Below are 26717 nucleotides of genomic sequence, written 5' to 3'. Positions count from 1 at the left end.
TGAACTCCACTGATGACCTCTCTGGCCACTTTATAGCAGACTAGTTTTAATGTTTTCTCTTAATTTCCTGAATTTTAGCCAGTTATCTGTCCATTAATGGATTTTTCTCTTAGTTTATGTCAGCTTTTAAGTCTTTGGTAATAGATTTGCTGGAGGACTTTTGGAACTCCAGATAGACTATATAAACTATATTTTCCTTGTTTATATGCATAATAATCTTAAGAATCTTGTAGAGGTCCCCAGTGAATGAGGATTTTATATTTAATTTCTGCCAATATGTCAAGTTTATTAATTCCTTATTATAATTTCTATCAATCTGCTTGTTCTAAACATTAGACCTCTTCAGTTGTAGATTTCTCCTCTTTCCAGATCACTTAAAAAAAAAAAATCATGCATTTGCTCAGAACTGAAGCAGTTTTAGGCAGTAACTTACAAGCTACAGTTAACAGTTCAGCTGTTTCATACCTGAGCTCCTTCAGAAGTTTGAGTGAGTATCAGCTGATCCCAGCAATTAATTTTTGTTCATTCACGTAGAGTTCTTCTGTAATTTATTTGCAAGACATTTCACCTTCAAACAGGTCTTCCACCGTGTCCTCTGTAGCTTCAGAAACTTCATCATAAGTCCTCACATGGAGTTTTTCTGCTGTAGCTTTATCATCCTCTTCCTTTTGTAACTTCATTTTCTTGTAGCTTTAACTTAAACTTTCTATATTTTACATACTTAAAACTGGGATTTGTTATTGGACCTAATGCTTTCAGCAGAATAACCCTTATTCTTTGGCCAGAATTCTTTGTGGGGTTCGATGTTGTGGGTTTGTGGTATTTTTTTTCCTTCCCTTGAGGTAGCAGCTTGTTCCATTTTCTTCATTTAGACTGGACTGGCTGACAGTTTACTGTTTCACGTAAACTGGTAAGGTTTCTTTTCATTCCTCTGAAGTCTTTCTCCGTAGGTTGAATCTCCATTTTTGGAGCCCTAGGATGACCATTATTTTTAACAATTTTTCTCATTTTTATATTGTTTCCACTTCTGAAGTGAAGGACTGCTGTAGCAAAGTTTTGCTCAGTAGTGGTTATTGTGTGTTGGTTGTTACATCTGGGTAGTGCAATCTGGATTGCTCGCAGATGTGAGAGAGATTTTATGGAATGAACAGCACAATTAGGACTCTTCAGCTTGGAAAAGAGGTAGCTGAGTTGAGGGTACTATCAGAATTTAATAAAATTAAAAGTGGCCTGCAGAAAATGAGTAGGGAACAATTCTTTCTTGTCTTGTCTACTGGAAAAACTGGTGGGCATCAGACAGAGTTGTGAGATGGCACATTCAGATGATATAAATGAAGACAGAAACCAGCAGTGAGCTTGTATCCTGACCTTTTATCATTATTGTGTTTCTAAATGCCACATATTTCAAGATTGTTATTGTCATTTCCTCTAATTCATAAAGCTTTTTAAAGTAATTCTTAATATATGTATTATAATAATGATTTTTAAATATTTATTTTTTAAATAACTATTATCTCTTATCATCCTTGTTGAGACATTTCTGATTGGGAAAAACCAGTATCAGGCTTGTGTCTCAATCTTAACATATTATATATCTATCATGAGTTCAGTAGGATATCATAACAGAAAATTTGGGTCCTGATTTTTCCTGGGTAGAGTAATGAAAGAGCCACGGTATCTTCTACATTTGTTTGGGGAAAGTAATGGTGGTGTTTCAGTATAAAGAATATTGAACTTTGAACTACTGAACTGAATATGTTTTTATTTTATTGGCTTTAATTTGGGGAACCCTGAAACAGGTAACATCCCTTTAGCTTTCTGATACTGAGTTGTACGAAACAGAGAGTGATGTTATAGGCTCTGTTTACAGATCTTTATTCATGCTGGGTGCACCAGTTTCTACTGCAGGTGTGACCTTTTTCTCTTACTAAGCTACATTTCCTTTCCAAAAAAACATGCTATTGATCATTGTTAAGTTTGGCTTTGTGATGGGCTATGATTAGAGCACTGAAGCTATCTCTTCAACATTTAGATAATCTAAAAGGAAAACAGTATCTTGCTGGATTTTTTCACCATTTATTTAATTGTAGATACTGATTATATTTAATATTTAAATTTCTCCATGCAACATGTTTCTAGCTCCCCAGTAGATTGGGGCCATGTATGTTAATTTTGATCTGTTTTGTGTTGTTTTTGGGATGGTACTTAGTTTATGGCCCTCTGAGAGGCAAAAAAAAAGAATTATTTCTTTTAGTCTGAGTGTGTTAGGAGGGAAATAATTTGGAAATATGATGGAAATCTAAAACTTTTACTGAGAATAATATTGTATCTTTGTTTCTGCCCTGTACTAAGTTAGCACTCTGTTTTAATAGTGGTGACTTAAGTGTTGTTTTTCACCTTTGTTTCTTCCCACCTGTAAGTTTTGAAGTATTTTGCTTTGTTCTATAGTGCTGGAGAATATAGAGAAAATTACCTAGTTTAAGATGTCCCTGCTTATTACAAGGGATTGGACTGGATGACCTTTAAAAGACCCTTCTGACCCAAAGTATTCTTTTATTCTATGAAAAAAAAAATTGTTGATACAGTTCTTTTTTCTAATGTAAAAAACAAAGACATTCTAGAGTACTAATATATAATATATGTATTTAACATCTTTTAAAGTATATTCTCAAAGCCTCTAATGCCATTGTACTTTTAACTTTCATTTTTGCTTCATCTGTGTTGAATCATCTTTTACTACTTAAAACAGAAATTGGGTTTATTGAAACATTTCAGTTCTGATTATTTTATAATAAAGATGAAGAAATCTAACCTAATGAAATCACTGGAATGAAATGAGAAAAATTAAAAAAAAATTAATAAGCTGAAGACTTGAAGTTTTTATTAAGTCACATTTGGCTGTATGTTTCTCTGTATGAACCGTCTTGGATCAGCAGAATGAGAAACTTGTCTTGTAAGAAATGACCTTTGCACTGTTAGACTGACTTTCTCTATTATATTTCCAGAAGGGTTACTGGAAATGCATTGCCAGTAGTTCTTGCAAGCATTAACTTCTGTGCCTGTGATCACAAAACTGTGGTTTGAGATGAGCAGTATTACTGAATTTCGATTCTTCCCCCACAGAATTCAGGCCTCTATATTTTATAGAATACATGCATATGTGTCAGTCTGTTGGGTCTCTGTGAAACATCCTAATGTACAAGCAGCTTTATGATTTATGAGAGACTTTTCCATACTCTTAGAAATAAAATGCTTCCTGCTCCCTGCAAAGTGTCTGGTGAATCCCTGTGGGACTGTGTTGGAGTATCTGCAGTACAAAGGTTGCTTGCTTTGCACGTGACCACTGTCATGTGGCATGGTATTCTGAAGTGTCTGTGGCCCTGTGCCTGCTTCTGCCCGGAATTTTTCAAGCTCCTCTCTTGTTCCAATGACCTTGTCCTTTGGAGCCAGTGTTCTTCCAGCACAGCCTTTTCTTTTTACTGTAGCAGGTGAAGCAATTCCTAGAAGGACTTTAACAGTGCTCCAGCTGCTGCTCATCCCAGCTTCTGCTTGACTCTGTTAATTGCTCTGTGCATCCCTGTTCTTATCCATATGCTTGGAATTTTGAACCTGTATATCTATCTTGTTTGTAGGGAACAAACTGACCTCATAAGAGAGTTGTTTTTTCCCTTCCCCTTCCTTGCCAATCTTTTTCTTATTTCCTAATGGCCTCTCAGCAGCTAGATTTCTAGACATGAAAGATAAGTGTGTTTTCTTAAATCAGCCTGCACTGACAGCCTGATTCAACTGTGATGAGCATCTTAAGGGATGTCTGGATCACTAGAATGTACAGGTCTGTTGTAATTAGCTGTACAATTTTCTTGCTTTTGCCTCTACTATTTTGCTATGAACTTTTTAGCAGCAGACTCTTTCTACCAGTGCACAAACCGTAACATCACATGACATTGACTTTACTCAAACCAGAAGATTTTTGTGCCAAGGTTGTAACATTGTATCATTACTTCATTGTATCTGTGTGAAAATTTTAATTTCACGCCCTGCGGACTTCACTGTCTCTGTGCACTCTGATCGTGTTGTTGCATAGAAGGGTAAGTCCCTGGGTCACATTCATTTTGTAGTGTATTTTTTTTTGAGTTTTTTTTTTTAAAGTTCTGTTTCCTTTGAGAGATCTTGCTGTAACTAGCTCAGGACTTCTGCCAGGAAAATATTTGCAAGCTTAAAGGGAAGATACTAAAACAGTTTTTGTTAAGTTTTTTACAGTGTGGCTATGACCATCTTATTTAAAAAGAAAAGACATATGTACAAGGGTTTGGGCTACACTGCAATTTATTTGCATGTGAATAGTTCTAAGTGACTTGGTAAAGTATAAGTTGTTGCTTGTTGAAGTGACTTGTTCAAATTAACATCAGGTTTCCCATAATCCTGGTTTTCATGAGTTGCAGACTTTTCTGGGCAGAAGTCCTTGGTTCATGTTTTGATTTGTTTCTGGAGATTCCTGGTTTGCAGGCATTGATTGGTATTTTAAACTTCCCTGTTTGTATGATGCTTTCACTGCATGGGTGGTTGATCAGCAGCCAGTCCTTTGTAGCCAGTCTTTGCCCTTTTGGTCTGTGTTTGGGCAGTCTGTGCCAATGTTCAACCACCTAAATAGCAAGACAACTTTTTAACCTCCATTTGAATGGAATTTCCTGTATTTCAATTTGTGCCCATTACCTCTTGTCCTTTCACTGGGCGCTCCAGAGAAGAGCCTGGCTCCAGCTTCTTTCCTTGCCATATCAAGTGTTTATACCCATTAGTGAGATCACTCTGAGCTGTGTTTGCTCCAGGTTGAACAGTGCCAGCTTTCTCACATTTTACTTTTGTGTCAGATACATCAAAGCCTTAATCATCTTCATCTGAGTCCATGTCTCTTACACTGGAGAGTCCAGCACAGGGCGCATCACTCCAGCTGTGTCCCACTGGTGCTGAGTTGAGGAGGAAGATAACTCCCTTGACCTTTCAGCAGTTCTGGCCTTTGCTGGCTTCTATTCAGGGTTTTTTGTGTATCAGGACAAGTATCCAGATCCCTCTGCAAAGCTGCTTTCCAGCCAGTCAAACCTGCCATGTGCTGGTGTCTGGGGCTATTCCTCCCCAAGTACAGGACCAGGCATTTCCTGTTGTTGCAGGTTGTGAGATGCTTGTGAGCCCATTTCTCCTGCCTGTTGAGGTTCCTCTCTCTACACTTTCTGGCCTCACTCAGCGTGGAGTATATTCTGAAGAATATGGGAATGAGAGACTTAGCATCAGTTTCTTGAGCTGTTAAGTGCCCTGCCTTATTTTGTAGTGTATTAGTGACCCTATGTAGTTTCTAACAGAATCATGGACTGTTTGCAGGTGTGTGGTTATCGGAAAGTAATCCTGCAGCAGCCCAGATCATCTTTGCTAGTTACTGCTGGGAATGAACAAACTAAAATTTCACTTCCCTGCCCATCTGTTCAGTAGCTGAAAGTAGGTAATTTATCTCAGTGGGACACCTACCACCTGTGTAAAGTTTTTGAAAGAGGTTGTTAGCGTGTGATGACTATAGCCAAGGGACACCGGTCCTGAGCACCTCGTGCTCTGTGCCTCACTGTTGTTTTTTTCTGTAGGGTGCCTTGCAACCCGGTACTTGCACAGTGCCAGACCTGCTCGGTGGCTGTGTCCCTGTGAAGCAGACAGAGGCTGTGCCTGCTCTGCCACACGACCTGCTCCGGTGCCGGCGGCATGCGGCTCCTCGCCAGCAGTGGCCCCTCTTTGACATGCTAAACCAGGCACCACCAACACGCCGTATTTTTTACAGCTACTGTTTTATCTCAGTGGCTCCTCTTGAATTATGTATCCTCATCTTTGATGTATGAAATCTCAGCTGATTTAAATATTACCCCAGAGAGTTCAGCACACCTGGAAATGGAATAGAGTGACAGATAGTCCCAGTCTTTCCATGCTGGAGCACCGAGTGAGAAGTTTTACAGCAGTTGGGTACTGGAATACAATTTTTATGAGAACGTTGTTTTTTCACATATGGTCTGCACCCAAGCACTCAGTGCACTGGGATGCCAAGTATTTGAGCTCAGTTGCAATGTTTGTTCTCAGGCAAATTGGAGGGAATTGGTTCATATAAAGAGCTGATGCATAGGGAGATCATGGGCTGTTGTTCTGTTAGGAGCTGGGCACCAAATATTTCTCTAGATAAGAGATACCTAGGTAAGGCACCCCAAATTGTGTGTGCCTGTCACTGGGAGGTGAGTAGAACAGAGCAAGGGAATGCAAATCTAGCTGAAAAGCAGTTGCTATCTGATGTCAGGTTTCTGAGTGTGGTATGAAGATAAAAAAATAACTGAGTATAAGCTACATTTGTAATGTCAGCAAGATACAGAAATCACTGTGTATATGAACCCTAAGCACTCCAGCCTGTGAAGCATACTTCAGTTTCTTTTGTATGTTGTGGTCACTCTGCTCTGTGCAGGAATTAGACTTCAAATGAAGTTCAAGAACCTATTCACCTCACTCGTGGTAGTTAGTATAGCTGACATAAAGATGATGCCAGTTACTATATCATAAACAAAGTGATACCACTTAAAAGCTGAGAACAAAAAGCAGAGCTTAAGTTTCTAGTGAAGTCTGGTCTGAAGAATGGGCTTTTTGCAAGACAAGTTATATTCAGTCTTTGTATTTTGACTGTTAATATACCTTAAATTTAAATTCCCCTGAGTTTCTACCCAATTTCAACTTACTAGCTCTCCACCACACCTCACTATGTGGTTACTTCTGCCCTTTCTCCTTTTCTGCCTGTTCCCTACCAAGGGGCTGCTAGCACATGCACGGGTCTATCATCATGGCCTTGCTTGGGAGATGTTTGCATTTACCTCTGGAGTGTAATTCTGACTGATGGGTTCTTATCAGGTTTGTGAAGTCCATCCATCCAATTGTCTGTTTCTGTTTTGAAGACCAAGCAACCATAAAGTTGAAAACGGTGTTGTATTTTTGGAATCTGAAATTTCAGACAATGCATTTATGAATTATTTATGAGAAATGTGTTTTCTGTAATGTGCAGCATAAAATGGAATGAATGCGTATCCATACTTGCCCTGAACTCTCCAAAGTGCATGCTAATAAGCAGAATGATAACCTACCATCACTTCTGCCCTGTAAGATTTACAGTGCAAGCACTTTTTTCTGTGGTTTAATTCAAGTCAGTTTGTTGAGTTAAAGCTCTAGTGTTTTGTTTTAAAGTACAACTTGGTGAGTGATTTTCTATTACTTAAAGAAATCCAACTGCTTTTTCCCCCCTTCTTTCAACCAGAGTTACTGTCTAAATTTCTCTAGTCAAGCTGGCATACAGCCACCCTAAATTATACTTTAATTCACAATTAAAAATGAAGTGGTAACCGTGGAGAGCAGCAAACCTTTCATTTAAAATGGCCATTATATAAGATCATGATTCTCCCAGATGATTACGATATTGAAGAATAATTTAGATATCCTTAGGTTTTTAGCCATTTAGAAGTGCTGGGCTTATTTAATTTTTTAAGCCTCCCTGAAACAGCTTTTTCCGTAATGACAGTAATGCAGGACTCTATATTATCACAACTGGATGTTTACTTGTATCTGAATTGTCTAATGCCAACTTGTTTTCCCTGATATAGCTGACAGGGCAGAGATAATTAAGAAACAAGAATTTGAGTGCTAGATTTGCTATTACACACTCCACGCCACAGCAGAAGAAATTAAGCTGACAAGCAGGAGAGGAAGGATCATGCAGAACCACAAGAAGAACTGCTGTTTAGGTACAGCAATTGACTGTATGTAAAATATTTAACCAGAACGGGTGGGGGGGGATAAAAGGGAAAATAGAATGGTAGAATAAACTATTTCCAAGCATTCTGGGCCATCTTATTTCCAAAGTATAAAATATAGAGCTTGCAATACTTAGTCACCCAGCACAAGAAATGGCAGGGAAGAAAGCCAACCCCAGTGAAATGGTGGCAGAACTTCCATTGGCTTCCATAGGGTCATGGTTCCACCCCAATATATACTTAAAATTACTGCAGTCTGATTTTACTCCTCTGCTCAGTGAGGTTTTAAATCTTGCACAGCTACTTGCAGTTCTTGCCACAATGGTTAGAAAGTCAATGAAAGCTCACAGTTCAGTAACTAAATGACAAGGTAAGAAACTTTGGAATCATAAAAAGGGTATAAATGCTTGACCTAAAACTATGCAGATCTCCCAGTGACTGTACAACTGAAGCAAAAAGTTGATTTATTATCTGGCAGGCTGGGAATTTGGACTGAGCTTGTGAAAAAGACAGGTTGCTAATACATGTAAATGGTGATAGACTTAGCAAACTGTATGTGGTGGGGTTCTTTTTCCCCTAAGCCATGCCCCTTAGAATTGTTTTGTAGTTATTTAATACCCACAAAGTTGTAGGGTGAGCTAGTCCCAGTTTTGCTGAAAGTGTGCTAGGAAGAAGAGATGAGAAGTGCAAAAGAAATCAAAACTGAGGAGCAGCACTGAGACTGGCAGAGAGGAGGTGCAGGATTATACTGTGACTTACATATGCAACCCTTTGTCAGAAGCTTTAGTAAATTATAAAAGAAAAGGCACAATTTTGAAGATGATTCATTGAATTAGAGTTTGCTTTGAGGGGAAGGATGCTTGGGGACAAACTTGAGTGAAAAATTGAAAAGAAAGGCTGTTAAGGCAGGAGATGTAGGGGGATGAAGTATGGCAGAAAAGATGATGACAGCTTAGTTTTGGCCCAGAACAATAAAGGGTGAAGATCTTGCTGAAGATGTGCTGTGATGATAGAGTGCTTAAAAGGAATAAAAGCTAAGTGTGCTCTGAAGTGCAAAGTTGTTATGTAATATCACAGTAGAATCAGGGCCCCAGGTGCTGTACATACACCAAGGTTCATTTTCTGATCTGAAGAGCTTTCAGACTTGATGACACAGAAACGGCTGTGTGGGAGGGGAGAGAAGGACAATACAAACAGAGTGATTGCAGAAGGTGGTTGTTAAACTCTGTGGTAGTTACCTGGTTCTGTAATTTCTCTCTTTTGTACTAAAACTTCATTCTAAATTATTCTTCTGTCACTGGCAGATCTGATTTAAAAGGTTTCTTCCCAGCACTCATGTTGTCGTTCACCCTCCCTCTTCCAGAATTATTACAACCTCAGTTATGCCAATTCAGCCGCAGCCTGCAGCCATACCTTGAAATAAATGATCAGTGGTGTTTCTTATTCTTGGTCTTTAGTTAGTTAGTTATTATTTAACTACTAAAAACACACAGAGACAAAAACAATGAAGCACCACTTTGAATTGTATTTGGCAGGCTGGTAACAGGGCAGCAGGAGGGTCTGAGTCCAAATAACAAAGGCTGAGTTACCAGCAGCAAAGAGGTAGGATAACTGGATTGGGAGCACTGAGATGGGAATGTAGAAAGGTGAGGAAAGCAGGTGTTGGTCTCTGATGAGAAGGTAAGTGAAAATGTCCTGCTTGTGTAGCAAGGAGGAATGAGAGCAGCAGTAACTCTTATTTCAGTAATGACAGCTGCTTGGATGCTACCATTGGTGAAGCCAGGATAAAAACTGGGGTGGGGGGGGGAAATATCTTTATCAGCCCTGCCTTAGGGCTGAAATTTTTTGAGATGCTCTTGCTGGATCTGGTGTCCTTTAGAGCACTGGCACTGATTGGTATGCAAACAGCCAGGGGCAAACCAGAGTCCTCAGCCTCTTTCAAATCCAAGTCCTCTTTAGCTCTTCACTACTGTTTACCATGCTGGGGAGGGAGGCTCATCCCAGAACACTGCCAAGCACAGCACATTTCAGTTAGCAGGCGTGTGATACTGTTATCTATTCCGCTGCTTCTCTCCAAATTCTCCTGTGCGAGGGCTGTAATCTCCGATGCTGCTTTCCACACGATTTGGTGATAATTGTTAGTAACCCAGAAAATGAGGCATTGAATTCAGTGCTCTGCAAGACCTACAGGTAAGGGAGGGACCTGTGGAGCAAGGAAGCAGCAGCAGAAGGGCTGAATGTGCACAGACAACCATTGTGTGGGTGCTGGAGGGAGCTGATCTCTTCTCTGTTTCTGTGCAGCCCCTCTAGGGGATATGGTGCTTATTTCTGGATGATTGCTTACTGGAAAAAATTGTCAAAGATGGAAGGAGAGTGGCAAAATCTGTTGCAATGCTGGAGGTATTTATTTATGAGAGAATATTAAAATATGTGTGGCTCAGATAAATGTTGACTGAGACTAGAGCAGAACGAAAAAATGTAACATTGTTTAAATACTTAAAGTGTATTTGCATCAAAAAAAGAAGACTGATTTCTCAGTACCATGCCAGATGATCTTTAGCCATAACTAATAGGGTGAAGTTTGGAGGAAGAAAATCCTCTTTGTTTAGGTGACTATCAGAAAGATGTTATTATTCGTGACACACACTTTTCCCTCCCACCAAACTCTGAAGCAAAAATTCATGGGACGTTTGTGACACTTCACATACTATTCTGTTCTCCTTAATGGTATGTTTTATGTTTCCCACTGGGCTTTGGCTTACCTCTTTTGACTGTGTGCTCTTTTGGAGAGAGGAGTGCTCTTACAAGTGGTACTAGAGTTGGTCCCCCTGATCCTGATCAAGGCCCTTTAGGTTATACCGTGGCCCATAAATAAGTAATAATGGTAATGATAGCATGAGATATATTTGGCTGTGGAATGGCTTCCCAAGGAGAGTAGAGAGAGGCTGATTGTTAGCAACAAATGTGAGGAAGCACACTGTAGGGAGCAGTTCTGTCAGCAGGGAGAGGGCTAGATGGTCTAATAAGTCTTTTCCTTCTCTAGGTTATGATTCTGTGAATACTGCCTCGGAGAGCTCTCTTAGTCTCTGATAGTGTAAGCTCTCTATTACGTGGGTGTGGGTTTTACAGCACTCCAGGAGGCTCTTGCTGAGGACACTGTATAAATATATTCTGTTTTACATTGTATGATATATTTTAAAGAAAAGGCTCAGATCTTTTTTTAATTGCTTTGAAATATTCTGCAGTCTGATCTTTTTCTTTAAGAACTAAGAAACTCTGAAATGCTTTTGGAAGATACAGACCTGTTGCAGGTGAGAAGTATGCCTCCACCTGGATTTGTTTTAAATACATATATAGCAGTATCTGCTTGAGTTCCAGCCTGTTTGAAAGTAAAATGGGAATCTCAGGCTGTCACAGTCCCTTTGTCTCTAATTCTTAATTTAATCTTGTTCCTTCTCTTAATATTTCAGCCTCATGAATTGTCCTTCACTGTGTTGTAGTTTATTTCAATTTTGGTGTCTTGACATTCAGTACATGGGAATATCCCCTCAGGGTGTGTTTTGGTCTCTGAAGGTGCAGTTCACACATGAAAGACAAGCTCCCTTATCCTGATGTGTGGCCTTTCAGGGAATGACTGCAAGATCAGCTTCTCTTTCTCAGCTTTCACTTCCTACCCAACCAAACTCTAATGTTCACTGACATATTCATCTCAGGTTTCCTGGGCCAAATAGCCTGCTGGTTAAGACTTGGATTATTCTCACAGAGCAGGGAGTGGGGAAGAAAGAAGAATCTAGGGTATCAGCTCAGCCCTATGCATTTTCAAAAGTCCTTTGCCAAGGTTCCACACCAAAAGTTGCTACAGAAATAAAGTTTCTGTAGGATTGGAGGACTATTCCTTCTAGGGATTTACTGGTGGTTAAATGATAGCAAGCAAAGTGACTTAATGTTCATTTTTTAAAGTTAGCAGAGGCATTCCCCCGGAACTCACTGGGCTGGTTCTTCATCAGTGACCTGGGGTGAGAAGTGAACAGCAAAATATCCTGAGTGACCTAATAAATTTGTGTGTTTCAGTATTAAGTCTTTCAGGTAATCCAATAATATGTCAGTAGTGAACAATTCCAAAAAGGCAAATCAAAATGGAGTGAAGGAAACTGTAATTTACCTGGGGAAGAGTCATCAACACCATGCCTACGTGATATTGAACTCAGAGCAGGTGGCTAGGATTTGTAGAGTTCAAACCTTTCTGGAATTTCTCAGCAGCTTATGGATACATAGGTCTTGCTGTAGCCACGTTTTGATTCTGCTTGATCTTTGCCTCTCAAGAAAGCTGTAGTGGAAGCTAGGAAAAGTGCACAGAACAATTCATTTTATCAGCAGGATGAAGCAGTTTAAGGAGAGACCAAGAAGCAATGACTTTGGATAGGAAAAGACTGAGAAAATGATCAGGGGTTCAAAATTGTGAAGGTGGTGGATAAATTGAATGTGCAGCTGTTTTTTACCAGATTCCACCATGTGAAAGAGACTTAACTGCAGTTAGTCCTTAAGGCAATACTGGCAAGGTGTTCAGACACAAAAGTATGTCTGTCAACAGCAGTGAACTTGCTGAGCTTGCTGTCACAGGATGTGTTGGAAACTGCAGGTTGAAAAAACCATTAGGCAAATTTATGGATAGGGGGTTGGTACATAGGTGTTGAAAGTACAAGCCATGGAGATAACTTCTCATCCATTATGCTGTAATTGTGGATGCCAGACTAAAGATGGCAGGAGGTGCTTAGGACCCTTTAATTTGGGTTGAGTTCTTCCCTTCACATGTAGAGCTTGGGTGTGGATGATAGCTGTTTCTTCCATATAGCCCCGGGTTGTATCACTAGTGTGGTGTCTTCATGTTTTAGGTAGTTTGGCTGCTCAGGCCACTTCTTATGTACATCTGTTTTTTCTCTGCTTTTATTTCCCCTGTTTGTTCCAGTCAAACAATGATTTGATATTTGCTCTATCATAACAATAAACTGTTTAATTTTCTGTAAAATGGGTCTATTCCCTACCCCTTGAATGTGGTTTTAGCTGTATTTAGCATTTGTAAAGTGCTTGGGGGCAGGTGGTGTTTTATGAATACCAAATAGTGTTAGGCTACACTAACACTTAGGCACAATACTGTACTGTAATTCAAAGGCAATTCATGTAACATTAGTAAATCACTTTGAACTTTATGTTGAAAATATAAGCAGTAGTATAAAAATAAACCTTTTTATTTCCTCTGGTATATACAGTTAAATAAAGTTAGCCTATACAGCTACAAAACTGTATTGCCAGTATGCTTTGTTGAAATGCCATCACCTTGCAAAGAGACAGTCCATGTGTTTTCTACATGTTTATGGTTGAAGAATAAATTTTCAGAGACTGTAAATGAAAAGATGTCTCTAAATATAGTGATCAAATATTATCTGACACTGCTTGTTTAAAGAAATATACATATATTTTACTGTCAGAGTATTTATGACTCTAATAAGTTTAGTTATTTTGCCTCATAAGGAGATTCCCACTCCTCCAAATATCAAACTTGTTGAAGTTGTGCTGGTTTTTTTCAGGAAGGAACAAATAATATTAATGGCTAAATGGGACTGCATGATATGAAAATACAATAGTGTAGTTTAAAAATTGGATCGTGTGTAAGAAATACAATATATTTTACCAACAGTGGGAAATAGACAAACATTAAAAATCCATTGGCATATCCCAAATGTCTAAATAAATAAACATCACTGTTCAGCCAGTTGAGGCAAGCGGACCTTCAAGATTACTGTTCTTTCTAATACCCTGCACAGTTACGTGTTCTGTGCATCACTCTTGCATAATCTGACCATTTCTTAGGTACTGTACATTGTGGGGCTGTCTGAGCTCTGAGTGCCCTGAAAGTTTGATCAGGAGGAATACCAAGTGGTTTCAGGTGATTTCTCAGCAAACATCCTGGGCATAAGTGGTCTTATGGTTCCCAGAACATCAGTTCTATTTGTGTGTTCGCCACACAGTGCGAAAGCCTTCCTTCCGGTTCAGTTTGGAAACACGGGACAAAGTCGATTCACCTGTAGGCAGGCGTTCAGAGAGCTGTATTCCTGTGGCATGAGCAGCGAAAAAGACACAGTGTGGAAAGAGGGATTTGAGTCTGTGCCATCTTGTGTTTATTTTTGTTTTCCTTTTTAAAATGTGTGTGGTTAATGATCTGTTCTGAATCGTAATGGTTTATGATGTTTCCTGTTATCTTAGTGATAGACTACAAAACTCTTCTTACATTAAGAGTTTATAAAGTCTACTAGATACTTATTTAATTAAGAGCCAATGCTGAGAGTATCTAATAAAATTTCCAAAAGAGTTTTAGTGGCTGAGGAGACAAATTTCTAGCAACCTATTTTAGTAATGCAGAGGAGATGAAGGGAATGCTTTCACAGCGCTATGCAGTGCCTGATCAGGGTGGATTTTGCTACCCAGGTTGCAGTTCTGCTCTGTACCAGCTTGGTCAGCTTGATCCCAGTTGTACCAGCCTCCCAGATTGAGCATCTCTTTGCTGCTCTGTGAGCTGTATTTGGAGTTTTATGTTCTACAATAAAAGCAAAGGTGAAAGTTCTTCATTGAAAGAAGAGTTTCAAAGCTTACTGTGGTCTAGTCTCCCTACTCTCATCTCTATTCTCTTGCCTATGGCCCTGCCTTCCTTCTGCTTTGTACACTAGCTCTTAGTGTTCTGTCTCCTGATGAATTTTTTGGAGACTTTAGAAGATTGCTTTCACCAACCTTTATCTGTCTAAATAGTTAGACTTCTAATGCAAACTTGTAGACCTTACAAATTTTCTTCTCCCATGATGAAGCATGCAGACTTTCAAGCTCATTAAAGTTAGATGAAAAAGTATACATGGGAGAAGTGTCAAAAAAAAAAGAGATTATTTTCCAGTCCGTTGCGGAGATGCTGTGAGAGACTGGACTATTAATGATTAATGACTCATAACATTTGCCCATTTGTGGAGGTGCCAGGCTGCTTTGTGGAGGCCAGGTTTGCATCTCTCAAGGGAGGAGGTGAGTTTTTGGGAGTACATATGCTAGTCTGCATGAGACAGAAGAGGTGAATTATCAAAACCTGGATCCTTCGAGGTGAGATGGTGCTTCTTGCTATGCTAATTGCTCTTCCTTACATAACTCTCTTAGTTGTTAAACTGCTCCCTTCCCCCAGGGAAGATCTGATGGAGCATTACTGGCTCAAATGAGAGGCAATCCCTGAGAAGGGATCATAAATTATCAAAGACTCCCTAAGTGCCCCCAGACTCATTTCTGGGGCCCTGCACCAGAGGAATGAAAGTTCCCTCCCCACTCAGGGGAGGTACCTGGGCATTCCCACCGAGCCTGAGTATATTTTAACCCACTGGACTATGTGACATTTCATTCTAATCCACTCCAAAAGATGCATTGACAAGAACCTGGGTTACACTCCCCTTGCTCACTGACCTTCCAGCACACTGGCAAATGTACCAAAAAAGTGAGGACAGACTGAATTATCACCATCCTTAAAGGGACAGTTGCCCATGCCATTTTCCTTCTGTTGGGAGGGCAAAACCTATCAAAGAAAATGTGTGTAAGCATCAGCACTGATGGGACATTTGGTTGCTTGGTTGAACATCTATACGTGAGGAATTTCTGTATGTAGCTTAATGTACAGTGCTGGTACTTCTGCAGGAAGTTTGGGATTTTTTTCTCCTCTGAAAGCAGTAGCAAAATAAGGAGACCCTTGGCCATTAGTTTCCTTTAAAAGAGCATTCACTATTGGCAAGCCAAGTTTGCCAAATCAGTTTTCCTGTTTGAAATATTCTGACTCTTGGCTGGGCGATCCTGTAACTTTGATGTGACTGAAGCCATTAAGTGTTGTAGTAATAATAATAATAATAATAATAAAGCCTGTTTTTACTTATGTTTTTATTCAAGTCATGCAAAGAATACATACCTTGGTTTTAGAGAAAGTTGGATTCAAGCATTCTGACTGTGTCTTTTTAAATATTAGGATACAAATAAATGGTGAGAAAATTGTCTTTGCAAGTTTCAAACCATTCTAGGTGTACTTTGTTGCCTCCAGCCAGATGCTGTCTGATGTTACTTAGATGAACTGGGCAAACCATTATCCTGGGATTAAACATTAAATACCTGCAAGGAGCATTCTCTTTATCAGATAGTGCTCTGTTAGCGGAGTTCATTCACTTTATTGCATATATAACTATGGTGTCAAATAGACTGATTTACAACACCTGGTCTTTTGCATAATCTTTGCTATTTGCTGTGCTTGTAATCTGCCAAATCATTTAGCCTTCCTGATAGCAGAAATGCTGTAAAACTTAGATAAACTTGCAGAAGAAATGAACTCGAAGGTACTGCTGAAATCTAGGGCCTGCACGTTTGCTGTAAATGCACTGGCTGGTTTGGTTTCCCCTGCCTAATCTCTGATTGCATATGGCTGCTGGACAAATTGAAATTTTATGATAGCATTACTGTCAGAGGAGATAAGCATTTGTATGCTAGACTAGATTAATCTGAAAAGAAGTTTTAGGTGTGGCTAATGAAAGCAGTGTGTGTGTTAACTGGGTTTCTTTGGGGTTCAAACCATATGTGCGTATCTATATAGAGTCTAGTCTTAAACTTTCTCCATGTGAAAAATCTGATATATCTGTGCGCTAGTTCTTGCTATCAGTGCAGCTCATTCCATTTTATGTTGGAGATATCTTTGAGGAGTTTCAGTTTTTAAAGGGTACTTTCTGAATGCTAGTACAAACAACAGATTTCTCTAAAATTATCTGTTTTGGCTACCCAAAACTCCACATCCTTCTGAACTTTTTGGTTAGGGTAACTAAAAGACATCACATTTGCTTAGGGTTAGCCATGAACAAGATCCAATTGAAACAAAAGCTGCATTTTTTCATTTTGAGACACTCATTTTTTTGCTACTTAGATAATAGAAAGACATGTAGACAAGCTTAAAATGTGCAAAAGAAATTTGCAAATTAGCTTTTTGACTGTGAGTGAGATTAAAGCTAACATATCTGCAGGAAAATAAAACAATATGTAGTCAAGCAGGAGAGAGCCCTGCGAGGCAGTAATGTCAAGTCAGACTGTATTAGAAATGACACTGACCATCAGATTGGAAGAAATAACAAAAATTAAAATAAATAGCATAACTTCAGTAGTCCATTAACACCATTAATACCATTAACACTGGTATTAACTCATCAGTGCCACTGCTAACTCCTTTGAGCCGAGAGAGTGGTTCTGTGTCTCAGACATAACAAGGAGTTATCTTGTCATGGGTGAAGTAACTTGTCATGTCAGGCACTGGAATGGGCTTCCCTGGAAGGTAGTGGAGTCACCATCCCTGGTGGCTTTCAGGAAATGACCGTGTGTGGCACCCGGTGCTCTGGTCTGGTTGGCAGGGCAGTGACCAGTCAAAGGTTGGACTTGATGTTCTTGGAGGTCTTTTCCAGTCTAAACGATTCTGTGACAGTGTTCTGATGATGGATGGGATGTAGCACTTACTTGTGGAGATAAAGAAGGGTGTTTTTCATGGCATGGCTAGTTCAGGGTAGGAAAACCTTCTACCTACTGCTGCACAAGGCTGTTAGCACAGGTGGGGGTCTGCCTTTAGGAGATACATGGGCCACAGCTAATCTCTCATATCCATAAACTGCTATAGATGTTTGTTGTTAAGGATTTTTCATCTCATCTGAGTTGAGAAACCTCCCCCAGCTGTCTTAGTTGCTTAGTCTTTCTAGGTTCTTACAGTCACAAAAGTAAAAACAGAGGCTTTTCTCAAAGCAGAGAACAGCTTGAGATGTTTCCTCATGCTATAGATGAACTCTGTTTGCTTACAAGAGAGATACCCTAAGGATCCAATCACCTGTGCTGATAGTTTCACTGGGGTGAATAATGTGAATAATGTTCTGTGCATGGAAGTCTTTGAATGTGTGAATCACTTCAGGGTTGGGAACATTCAGGCAGGTTGGTGCTAACAGCAGCATGGAACAAAGGGACTCTGGGTAAAAACTTTGGAGTGATATCTCTTACATATCACCGAGACATCACTGGAGAACAGGCTCCCTAGGGAAGCAGTGGAAATGATATTGTTTAAGACATTTAAAATGGGACAGGAGGAAATATATTGTAATGATCAATCTTGTGCTGGTATTTAGATCAAGTCTTGTCTCCCTTGAATATTAATAGAAAGTCCCCGTCTCAAGTACCTGCCATTATTCAGTGAGCGTTACCAGATCACATTGGCTTGCCACCTTCCCCCATGTCTGTACTTGCACTTAAAGGACAGTCTGAGTGATGCTTAGCACCTGTGCCTTTCCTCTTGATGCCTCAAGTGTTGATTTTGTATTGCCTTGCTTAGATTCTATTCCTTCAGTTCTTCCACCAGACAGACTCCATATAGTACACAGAGATTTACAGGAAGCACATGTAGTTTGTGGCAATAATAATAAAGTCTCCTGCTGTTTTCAAATCCCTGAGAAACTAAATCAAGTGTAGAGGTCTAGTCAAAGACAAAAAAAAAAAAAAAAAAAAAAAGAGTGCAGCATGTGTATAAGTCACTTTACCATTACTGGCGTGGGTCTGCCTTGTTTGGTGTATTTTGGCTGTCATCTCTCTGAGGTCTGTGTTCAGTCTCCAGAGTGCAACTAAGACATTACACACCTCAAATGGAAAAGCTGATGAAACAGCCTAAAATAACCTGAGCACCCATGCTTTGCTTGCCTCTTTTTCAGTACCTCTGTGTTGTCGTTATGAACAGGAGTCCATACAGCAAAAATAGTTCTGTGCTGGTGGCCCCTGTCAAACAAATCTAGGTCTGGTCTGATTTATGGAGGCAGGAAAACTGGATTCAATTCCTGCATGGGGTGCTGTGATCTTAACAGAGCTCTGTTTTCTTGGTGTGTTTCTGCAGGTACCAAGCCTTTCTTCTTGACCTGGTGGAAGCTATGAACCCAGTATCAGCTCCAGGACAGCTCTGCCGAGAATCGCGTGACAGGAACAAACCTCACGCGCCCTGCTGTGTGAACCACAGGCTGTCCTCCTCTTGGTGCCAGAGCCCCTGCAGCCCCAGGAGCAGAGCAGATGAGCTGGAGGAGAGCCGGCTCCTTGAGGAGATCTTCTTCATTTGACACTACTCCTTGGTCTACAGCTACTCTGAAATTATTTGAGTGATCACTGCTTGTTTTCCCTCTTCTAAAACACAGCTAATTAGCATCCAGGTTTTCGATTTAGTGATCATGATGCAAGTATGTTGTTGGGGTACGCCAATCAGAAAGTGTTAACTTTTTTCCCAGACCTTTCATGTGCCAAGTAACCAAATTACAATAGCATTTTTTAAAATCTACAACATTTTCTAATACATTGAAGTCACAATTTTGCCAGCCTTATATCGGAAGTATATTTCATTATTGATTTTTTTGGCTCTAAAGCAGTTTGCAAGGACTGCGTAACATTCAACAACCAGCATGTTCAAAGTAGATTATTTTCTAATTAAACAAGTCTGTTTAAAACCTGGCATATTATAAAGGTACAAGCACTTTAGTACTTTTTCACTGATTTTATGATCTACTTTTTCCTTCAACATTCTGATATTTAACACACTGAGTTTTTAGGGGATATATTGTAAGCTCGACTCTACAGTGTCTGATAATGTTAATAGATGATGTTGAAGGTTGATGTACTAGGCACAGGTTTGAATTATATTCCTCTTTAAATCAGTGCTATTTGACAGAGTTTATGTGCTAGGTAATGTAACCCTGAAATAGCAGAACAGAGTCAGACATCGTAGAGATCCAAAACCTATTTGATGTACTTTTCAAGATGAAATACATAGTAGTGCTGTGTATAAGAGCAGTCTTAAGACATTTTCACTAACTTGCACTATTTTGATCCTGCATCCAGGCTCCATTGTAAATAAGACAAATCAGTAATTATTTCTACTAGCAGCTCACAATGCACACTTTCCTGCCAGCTTTAATTATTCATGCTGTATCTATTTCAGTTTATTTAAATGCATTTCCATCTACTGCATGTACTTGGTTATTTAAAGAAATGTGCCGAATTGGTAAAAATGACTGCACATTACAGGATTAATGGTCATTTTCTCCACAATGCAGTGTTCATATTTTATTGTAACAGTAGCCACCGGCATGTGTTCCTAGAAATATGAGACTAAAATACTCATTTTGCACAGTAAAATTGCAGCAAGGGAAAGGTAGGCTTGATCCAGTATGGGCAAGTTCTAGGCCATTTGCTCCCAAACACCACTTCATGGGCCAGTACTCCTTTTCAGACAGTCTCTTTAGGCAACCCTGCTTATCTTAATGGCTGGGTTGAGTTGCTGTACTGATGCTTGGGGTATGGCTGCTGTCTGCCTCCTGTGCAATGTGTGATGCTCTGCAAAGTGGATCTCAGACGAGAGCACTGCAGCCCCTGGCAGCACCATGCTCCGTCAATGAAACAAAAGGAGAGTGAAGGGGAAGAAGAACCTCAGGTTACACTGGGCTGCTTCATTCAGGCCCGGTCTTAATCAGAAATTAGGTGATATCCTTTCTGTGCATCCCAGCTGAATTTTAAAAGCTGCTTAGAGGAGTTAAAAGAAGGAAAGCAGCATTGCTGGACCAGAAAATTACTGCTGTGGAAAGTCCCTGCATGGTCTGTCCTGCTTTTAGTGAGGTATTACAGTTTTCTGAAATATGTCCATCTGCTGTTGAATGTCCCTCTTGTTCTACTCCCTGAACCTGTGAAGGCCTAGGTTTCTGCTGAGTCCCAAAGATGTATTCAGTGCCCTGGCCCAAGTAGAGCAGATGAGAACATAAGTTTTCTTACTCTGTTGGCTGAGTAATCTGCTGCTTAAAGAGGGCAGGAAAAAGGAAGAGAAAGAAGAGAAAAATATACAAGGACCAGCAGGAAATTTGGGGATAACCATCACATAGATCTTAGAGTTTGGGGTTGTTTCCTGGTGGTTTTTTTTAAGTATTGGCATTTTTTGACATGGAAGTGAATTTTTTTTTTCCAGGAAGTTAAGTCAAACCAATCAGTGGTCAGGTTTAGATATTGGCACCTAGAATGACCACTGAAAGTATAGACACGCCTCTGAGAACACAGGGAGTTAAAAGCAAGAACTCCCAGGAGAACTCTCTTTTTTAGTTCCGGTCGTCAGAGAGTGCAGACTCCCCCCCTGCCCAGCCTTAGGCCGGGTGGGGGAGGGGAAGCCACGCAGCCTTGTCCAGGTAGGCCGAGGGGGCTAAAAGTCTGGAACCCAGCCAGCTCCTATAGACAGAAAGGTAGAGAGAAGTAAAGATGCCTTTGCCCCCCCCACAAGAGGGAAAGAGACAGAGAGCCTAGCGGCACCTAGAAATCTGCCGGCAGAAGAGAAAGAGAAGAGGAGAGAATGCCCAGCGTAAGAGGCAGAACGCCAGACTGAGATATCGGCCGTCCAGAGAGTCTAAACTTTTAACCCTTTCCAGAAAATGAGGGCTTTTAAAAAGTATTACTCCTCCTTAATTTGTAATAAAAGAAAGATAGTCCGGGACCTGAAATGTTAGAAGAAAAAATATTTAGGTGAGAGAAAATGATGAAGTAGCTTTTAGCTAGACTTTTCTTGTTAGCCATGAACTGAACCAAAATCTCCTACAATAGAGACTGCATTTTAGGGGGATGCAGTAGTGACCCAGGGAGACCTGTTTCAGCTTCGAACAACACAAGAATAGCAAGAAACGAAGAGAACTGAAGAGGGAATAGTGATACCCTCTGTCTTCAGGAAGAAGATGAGTCCTGTTTTTAGACCCCTCAGCACCAATGTCAAACCATGACACATTTATAAAGAGTTCTCTGATTTCAGTCCAATTGCTACTTGTCTCTTTTCCAGTTTGACTGAAACTTTAATTGCCTTTTCTGATAAATGCTAACTGACCTTTCAAAATAGAAAAAAATACATGTATATTTCTTGAAAGGTGCCTTTGTGTTGAGAACACTCCATGAGAGCATTCTGTTCTTTGATTCTTTTGTGGGTGCCAATATTTAACTGCTTTGGGATTTCTTATGATCACTTAAAAATTTCTAATTCTGAAGGTGACTTTTGGCTTGAATCTATAGTTTTTGGTTGTAGCTCTTTTTAAAAGGACATTGTCAGGGTTGCAGGCTCTATGCTGAAGGTGCTATCTCTCAGTCAGACCTATACAGGGGGCACACCTTTGTGAATCAAAGTCTTCTAGTAAAAGATGGTTGAAATGCCTGATGGGTGAAGAGCTGTATGCTTTAACTCTCTGTGAGATGTGGACAAAAGAAACAAAAGCTATTAATTTCATAGACCCTGTGGAAAGTAATTTTTTATAATGCTGGCTCTTGCTCTAGTTATCAGCAGTACATTAGGAATAGTGTTTAGCAGTCAGTGCAAGCAAAGATATTTTGCCACGAGGCACTACAAAGTTGAAGTTATTAAAACATTTATAGCCTTAGGAAAAAAAAATCAATGATTGTCAAATAGGAAAGGACAAAATCAGTAGTTGGTACTGGGAGGGGAATTGTTTTCCATCTGCTAAAACAGTAGAGGAAATGCAAAAATTAAACTAGCAAAAGCAATGACGTGACAGTGTCCTTTTAAGTTTGAGCTTCTATATTGGGAGCTGCTTCTGGGGAGTTGGTCTAGTATAGACTGTTTGTCCAGAGTGTTCCCAGTGGATATCCTTTAACTACACATCAGGCTGAGTTTTCCATGAGTAACATGACTGCTGCTAAGGCTCCTACCCATGCCTTCAGTTTGTGTCCTTCCCAAGTGGTTCGTGCATACACACTTGCTGGCTGTTTGTGTAGTTATTGCTTTTGTGCACCTTGCACATCACAGACCTGTAATAATCACACCCTTTTTATTTCTAGCCTTTCCAGTCTTGCTGTTGAATCCCATCTCGAGCACATATTTATATGTGTATGTGAGGTCTTTATCTAATAAATTATCTCGGGGTTTAATTTATTCTTCCAGACTTTTTATTTGGCTTATCTTCTGATTTTTGTCCAGCTCAGCTGTCAGTCCTGACATTGACAATGTGTTCCACTTCCCACAACATCACATCATATTATGTTGTGAGTCTCCAGTTTGCTAAGGTTCATGAAGAATTTGTTTTAAGCGTGCTCTTCCTCTCCAGGACATGGGTCTTACTGTGAGAGGGAGCAAGGCCTCCTTTGGAGTGTGAAGTAAGAGGTCTCAAAATACAAAGGAGAAGAGAATTGAAGAGCCAGCACTATGTTCCTTGACAAAAAAAAGTGAATTAAAGAGTAAGGAAGAAAGGATGGAGATGAAGGCAAGAAAGGATGAAGATGCAAGGCAGATAACTGTACCAAAGGTGGAGATGAAGTGGGAGTGAGCCAGAGGGCAGGGATGAGTAGTTAAACTAGAACAAGACAGTGAAGGACAATTGTGTGCTTGTATGTTAAGGTGAGAAATGTTTTCAAACACTGGTTCCCATAAGAACCACACCCTTTTCCAAATCATGTTCCTGCATTTGAGGAGCTAGTGTCCCAGGTATGCTTGGCAAATGAGGGAAAGAAGGAAATTACCTTGACCTAACTTTAGCATCTCCCCTTTAGAGCAGCTGGGCAGGGAGACCAGAGCACATGGAGAGCAACTGTGCAGAACCCAGGTATGGCATGGACTGAACTTAATTGCTTGCAAGGGATGGTGACTTAGATGACTGAAGAATAGGAGACTGGAGAGCAAGAATCAGAATAAACAAATAAAATTTGCAGTGATCCAATGAGCTGTGGAGATTTGATGTTAAGGAAGGAGAGAAATGAGCTTAGCTGCACTTCAGAGAGATTGAGCCTGAGCTATCCAAAAGACAGCCCTTGAAAGTTCATGTGAGCCTGGGGTTAAACTCTAGAAGTTGCAGCAGAGATTTTCTCAAATACGACCTCCAGGTTGTGTTTGAATTTGTACCATCTGTGGGGGAGAGAGCACAGCCTGGTTAGTTAGAAACCTCCTTTTTCACTGTTACTAAATTTATGAAATTGTGTGCTAATTAGTGTATGATTTATAAATTTACATAACTGCATGCTACATGAGACAACACAGAATATTGAATGAGGTGATTTAAACCAGCAGAAGCTGCTGCAGTAGTCTGCTCTGATGGGGTGGCTTTCCTCTGGAAAATGCCTCTTCCTATCCAGACCTGCTCACTGCATCATTGGAAGGCTTGTCTGCTCACAGTGACAATAAATGTTTTACAATATTGTGACTCCATGTAGCTGAGAGACATCTAGCTCGAGCATCTCTGGCATAGCTGTGCAGCAGAACTTTCATGGTGATCCCTGACTAGGGTGTTTGAAAGCAGAATTCACCTAAAAAACAGCAAGAAACGCAGCTTGGCCTGGCCAATGTTGGTGCTTGAGGACTCCTGCATTTGTTAATGGGGGGTAGAAGAGCATCCCAGCTGCAGGAAAAGGATGGGCTGGGGGGCAACTGGATTTGTTTCCCAGTTGCAGGGAAGCCAGTTTGCCTCCCTCCACAGCATGCTGTGGGTTCTGTGCTGAACTGTGTTTAGCGCCACATCTCAGAGGGGCTGGGACCTATATCAGTGCCCATGGCAGAAGGCACTGGAGGTATCCACCAAAATATGTCTGTGAACTGTAATCTGTAAGAGCAGAAACATATGGGCCAGACATTTCTGTTGAATAGAAGCTGAAGCTCTCAGGCTTCATGTATTTTGAGGCTTGAAGGCACTGGGGAGCTAAACTGGAGAAACTCAGATGTCACTAAGAGGTGAGGTCCTGACATATGTGAGGTGAGAGATGCCCAGGTGGTCCCAGCAGATGACCTAATCCATGAGCTGCAGTGAGAGCCTACCTGAGTATGTAAAACAAAATTTCACTCAGAGAATGCAGTAACCAGTGTGAGTTCGTTCTTTCTGGTCTCCCGTCTGCAGACAAGAGGAAAGTGAAAAGCTGAAAAAAGGTGTATTTCCTGGTGCTGACTGGCAACTACATTAAAACTTCGAAGCATGGGTTTGATTAAAGCACTTGCCCAAGTGTTGAGTATTGTGAGCATTAAGAACAGAGTGGGAGCTCCTCTCTTACACCTGAAGGAAAGGACAAGATGAATTCACAGACACAAAATCTAGTTCATTCTTGAATTAGAGATGACTGCAAGAAAGTTGCACTGGAATTTTGAAAGTGCCTTGTCAAAATCTTCCAGCATGCAATTACTCTTGCTGCTACAAAACTGCCTTATTTTGAGGCTGAGGTTATGTACCTGGATTTCCAGCTGCTGGACTTTGTTGTGCCTTTAGAAGCAGGATTACAAAGTTGCCATGTTGCCAGACTGAGTACCCTGAAGGGAGTGATAAACTCCTGGTCGCACCTTCTCTTTGGTGATATGGCTTTGTGTCCTAATGTCTTTTTTCAGCCTCTGGATGACTTGGAGGGCCTGTTTCTGAACTTTGTGTGACATTTATGCATCTTGCAAGGTTTACACAAGAGCAGGATCCCCAGTTCCAGTGCTGCTGATATGAAATGGTGTCCGTGTGGCCTCATTTTTGTACAGACTTTCCTTTTTGCCACTTTCAGAAGCTTTTTTTTTTTTTTTTGAGGTGTTGGGCTGAGTACCAGGTCTGATTGTATTTCAGATCATTATTCTGTTTCCTGAAGCAGGAATTGTGTAAGAAGTGAAACCAGGAGGTCCTGCTAAATTTAGAAGAGCTGAAGAGGAAAGAATAACATGAAGTAGAAGTACCAGGCAGGAAAGAAAAAGATTGCAGGACTCAGCTTGGGACAGAGCATGAACTTGTAGGTGCAGCACCTGTGAACTCAGACACCTTGATAACAATCTGCCAGGCACATTCTTGATGGGATGGGGGAGACCCAGACAACACAAACTCTCAAAAGGAGAAGAGTGAACAAAGCACAAGGCAGTGATAGCAACAAAAACAGACGAGAAGATTTTTGAGCTGCAGGTGGGGAGGCAATGACATCTCTGAATTGCAGAGGAAATGGCTCCTTGTCAGTGGAGCTGGTGCCCCTCTATTTGCACTTGTGCCGTTAGCACAGGGATCTCATTACCAGAGAGCTTACTGGCAGATTGGAGAGATCGCAGTGAGGAGTAATAAAAATGATCAGGGACTGCTATAATTGACATAATGAGGAAACAAGATGAGAAGAGTCAGATATTTATAGCATGGGTGAGAGAGACAATTAAAAGGTGGGGTGGGAGATGGACTGGATGACCTGAAAGCCTTGTCTGCTTCTAATAACTCCTTGTTGTCTGCTGAAGAGAGGACTTGAATTTACCGAAGCTGTCAATCTGACTCTTAACAGCCCTAACTTCCTGTGTTGAAAAGCTCAGGTGGCGCTGTCAGGATGTCACTGGTGCTGTACTTTGTTTAAAAAAGTAGTCATCACCCATGTTGTGGAAAAAAATTGACATGCTGACAGTAAAGAGAAAAAAATTAGGCCTTCATAAAGTAAAAAGCCATAGAAAACTTTTCTGAGGGAAGGGGCTGCCTGGGAAGGGCTGCCTGGTTGTTCAGCTGATGATGCTGAGCTCTGCTGCCTGCAGGGTGGCCTGTGGAGAAGGAAGGTCCATGGGGAGGGAGAAGATCTGAGAAATTTTCTCTGTGAGCTGGCACCCAGCTGCGCACACAGCTGAACAAAACCACTGCTCCCCAGGATACACAGATGTGCACAGGCTGTTGTCCCCAACAGCTGCTGAGCTCCACAGAGAGCTCTTGGAGCAAATTCTGGGCCAGGCAAAAGCTTGCCAGTCCCACTGATGGCTACAGCCATGTGTGGGGTTTTGCTTCCCTTCCTAGTTTATCCATGTTTGTTCCTGCACTGGGGCCAGAGTCAGTGTCCAGGCAG

General features: G+C 40.7%; 1 protein-coding gene across 3 annotated transcripts in view; it reads left to right on the top strand.

Moving 5' to 3' along the window:
• The window catches only part of KIAA1328 (KIAA1328 ortholog), a 173304-nt gene extending 150480 nt beyond the window's left edge, over window positions 1-22824 (top strand). For 2 of the 3 annotated variants that reach the window (XM_053932400.1, XM_053932401.1), the window contains one exon: window positions 18781-22824. In XM_053932400.1, the coding sequence (XP_053788375.1) occupies window positions 18781-18997 (217 nt within the window). In that variant the 3' untranslated portion in view covers window positions 18998-22824. The remainder of the gene's footprint in view (window positions 1-18780) is intronic. The other variant, XR_008428694.1, reaches the window with a different exon arrangement.
• Window positions 22825-26717: the final 3893 nt, after the last annotated feature.

This window comes from Vidua chalybeata, chromosome Z (genome assembly GCF_026979565.1).
Source record: "Vidua chalybeata isolate OUT-0048 chromosome Z, bVidCha1 merged haplotype, whole genome shotgun sequence".
Taxonomy (NCBI): domain Eukaryota; kingdom Metazoa; phylum Chordata; class Aves; order Passeriformes; family Viduidae; genus Vidua; species Vidua chalybeata.
Note: the sequence above shows the minus strand (reverse complement) of the source record. Positions and strands in the feature narration are given on the sequence as shown.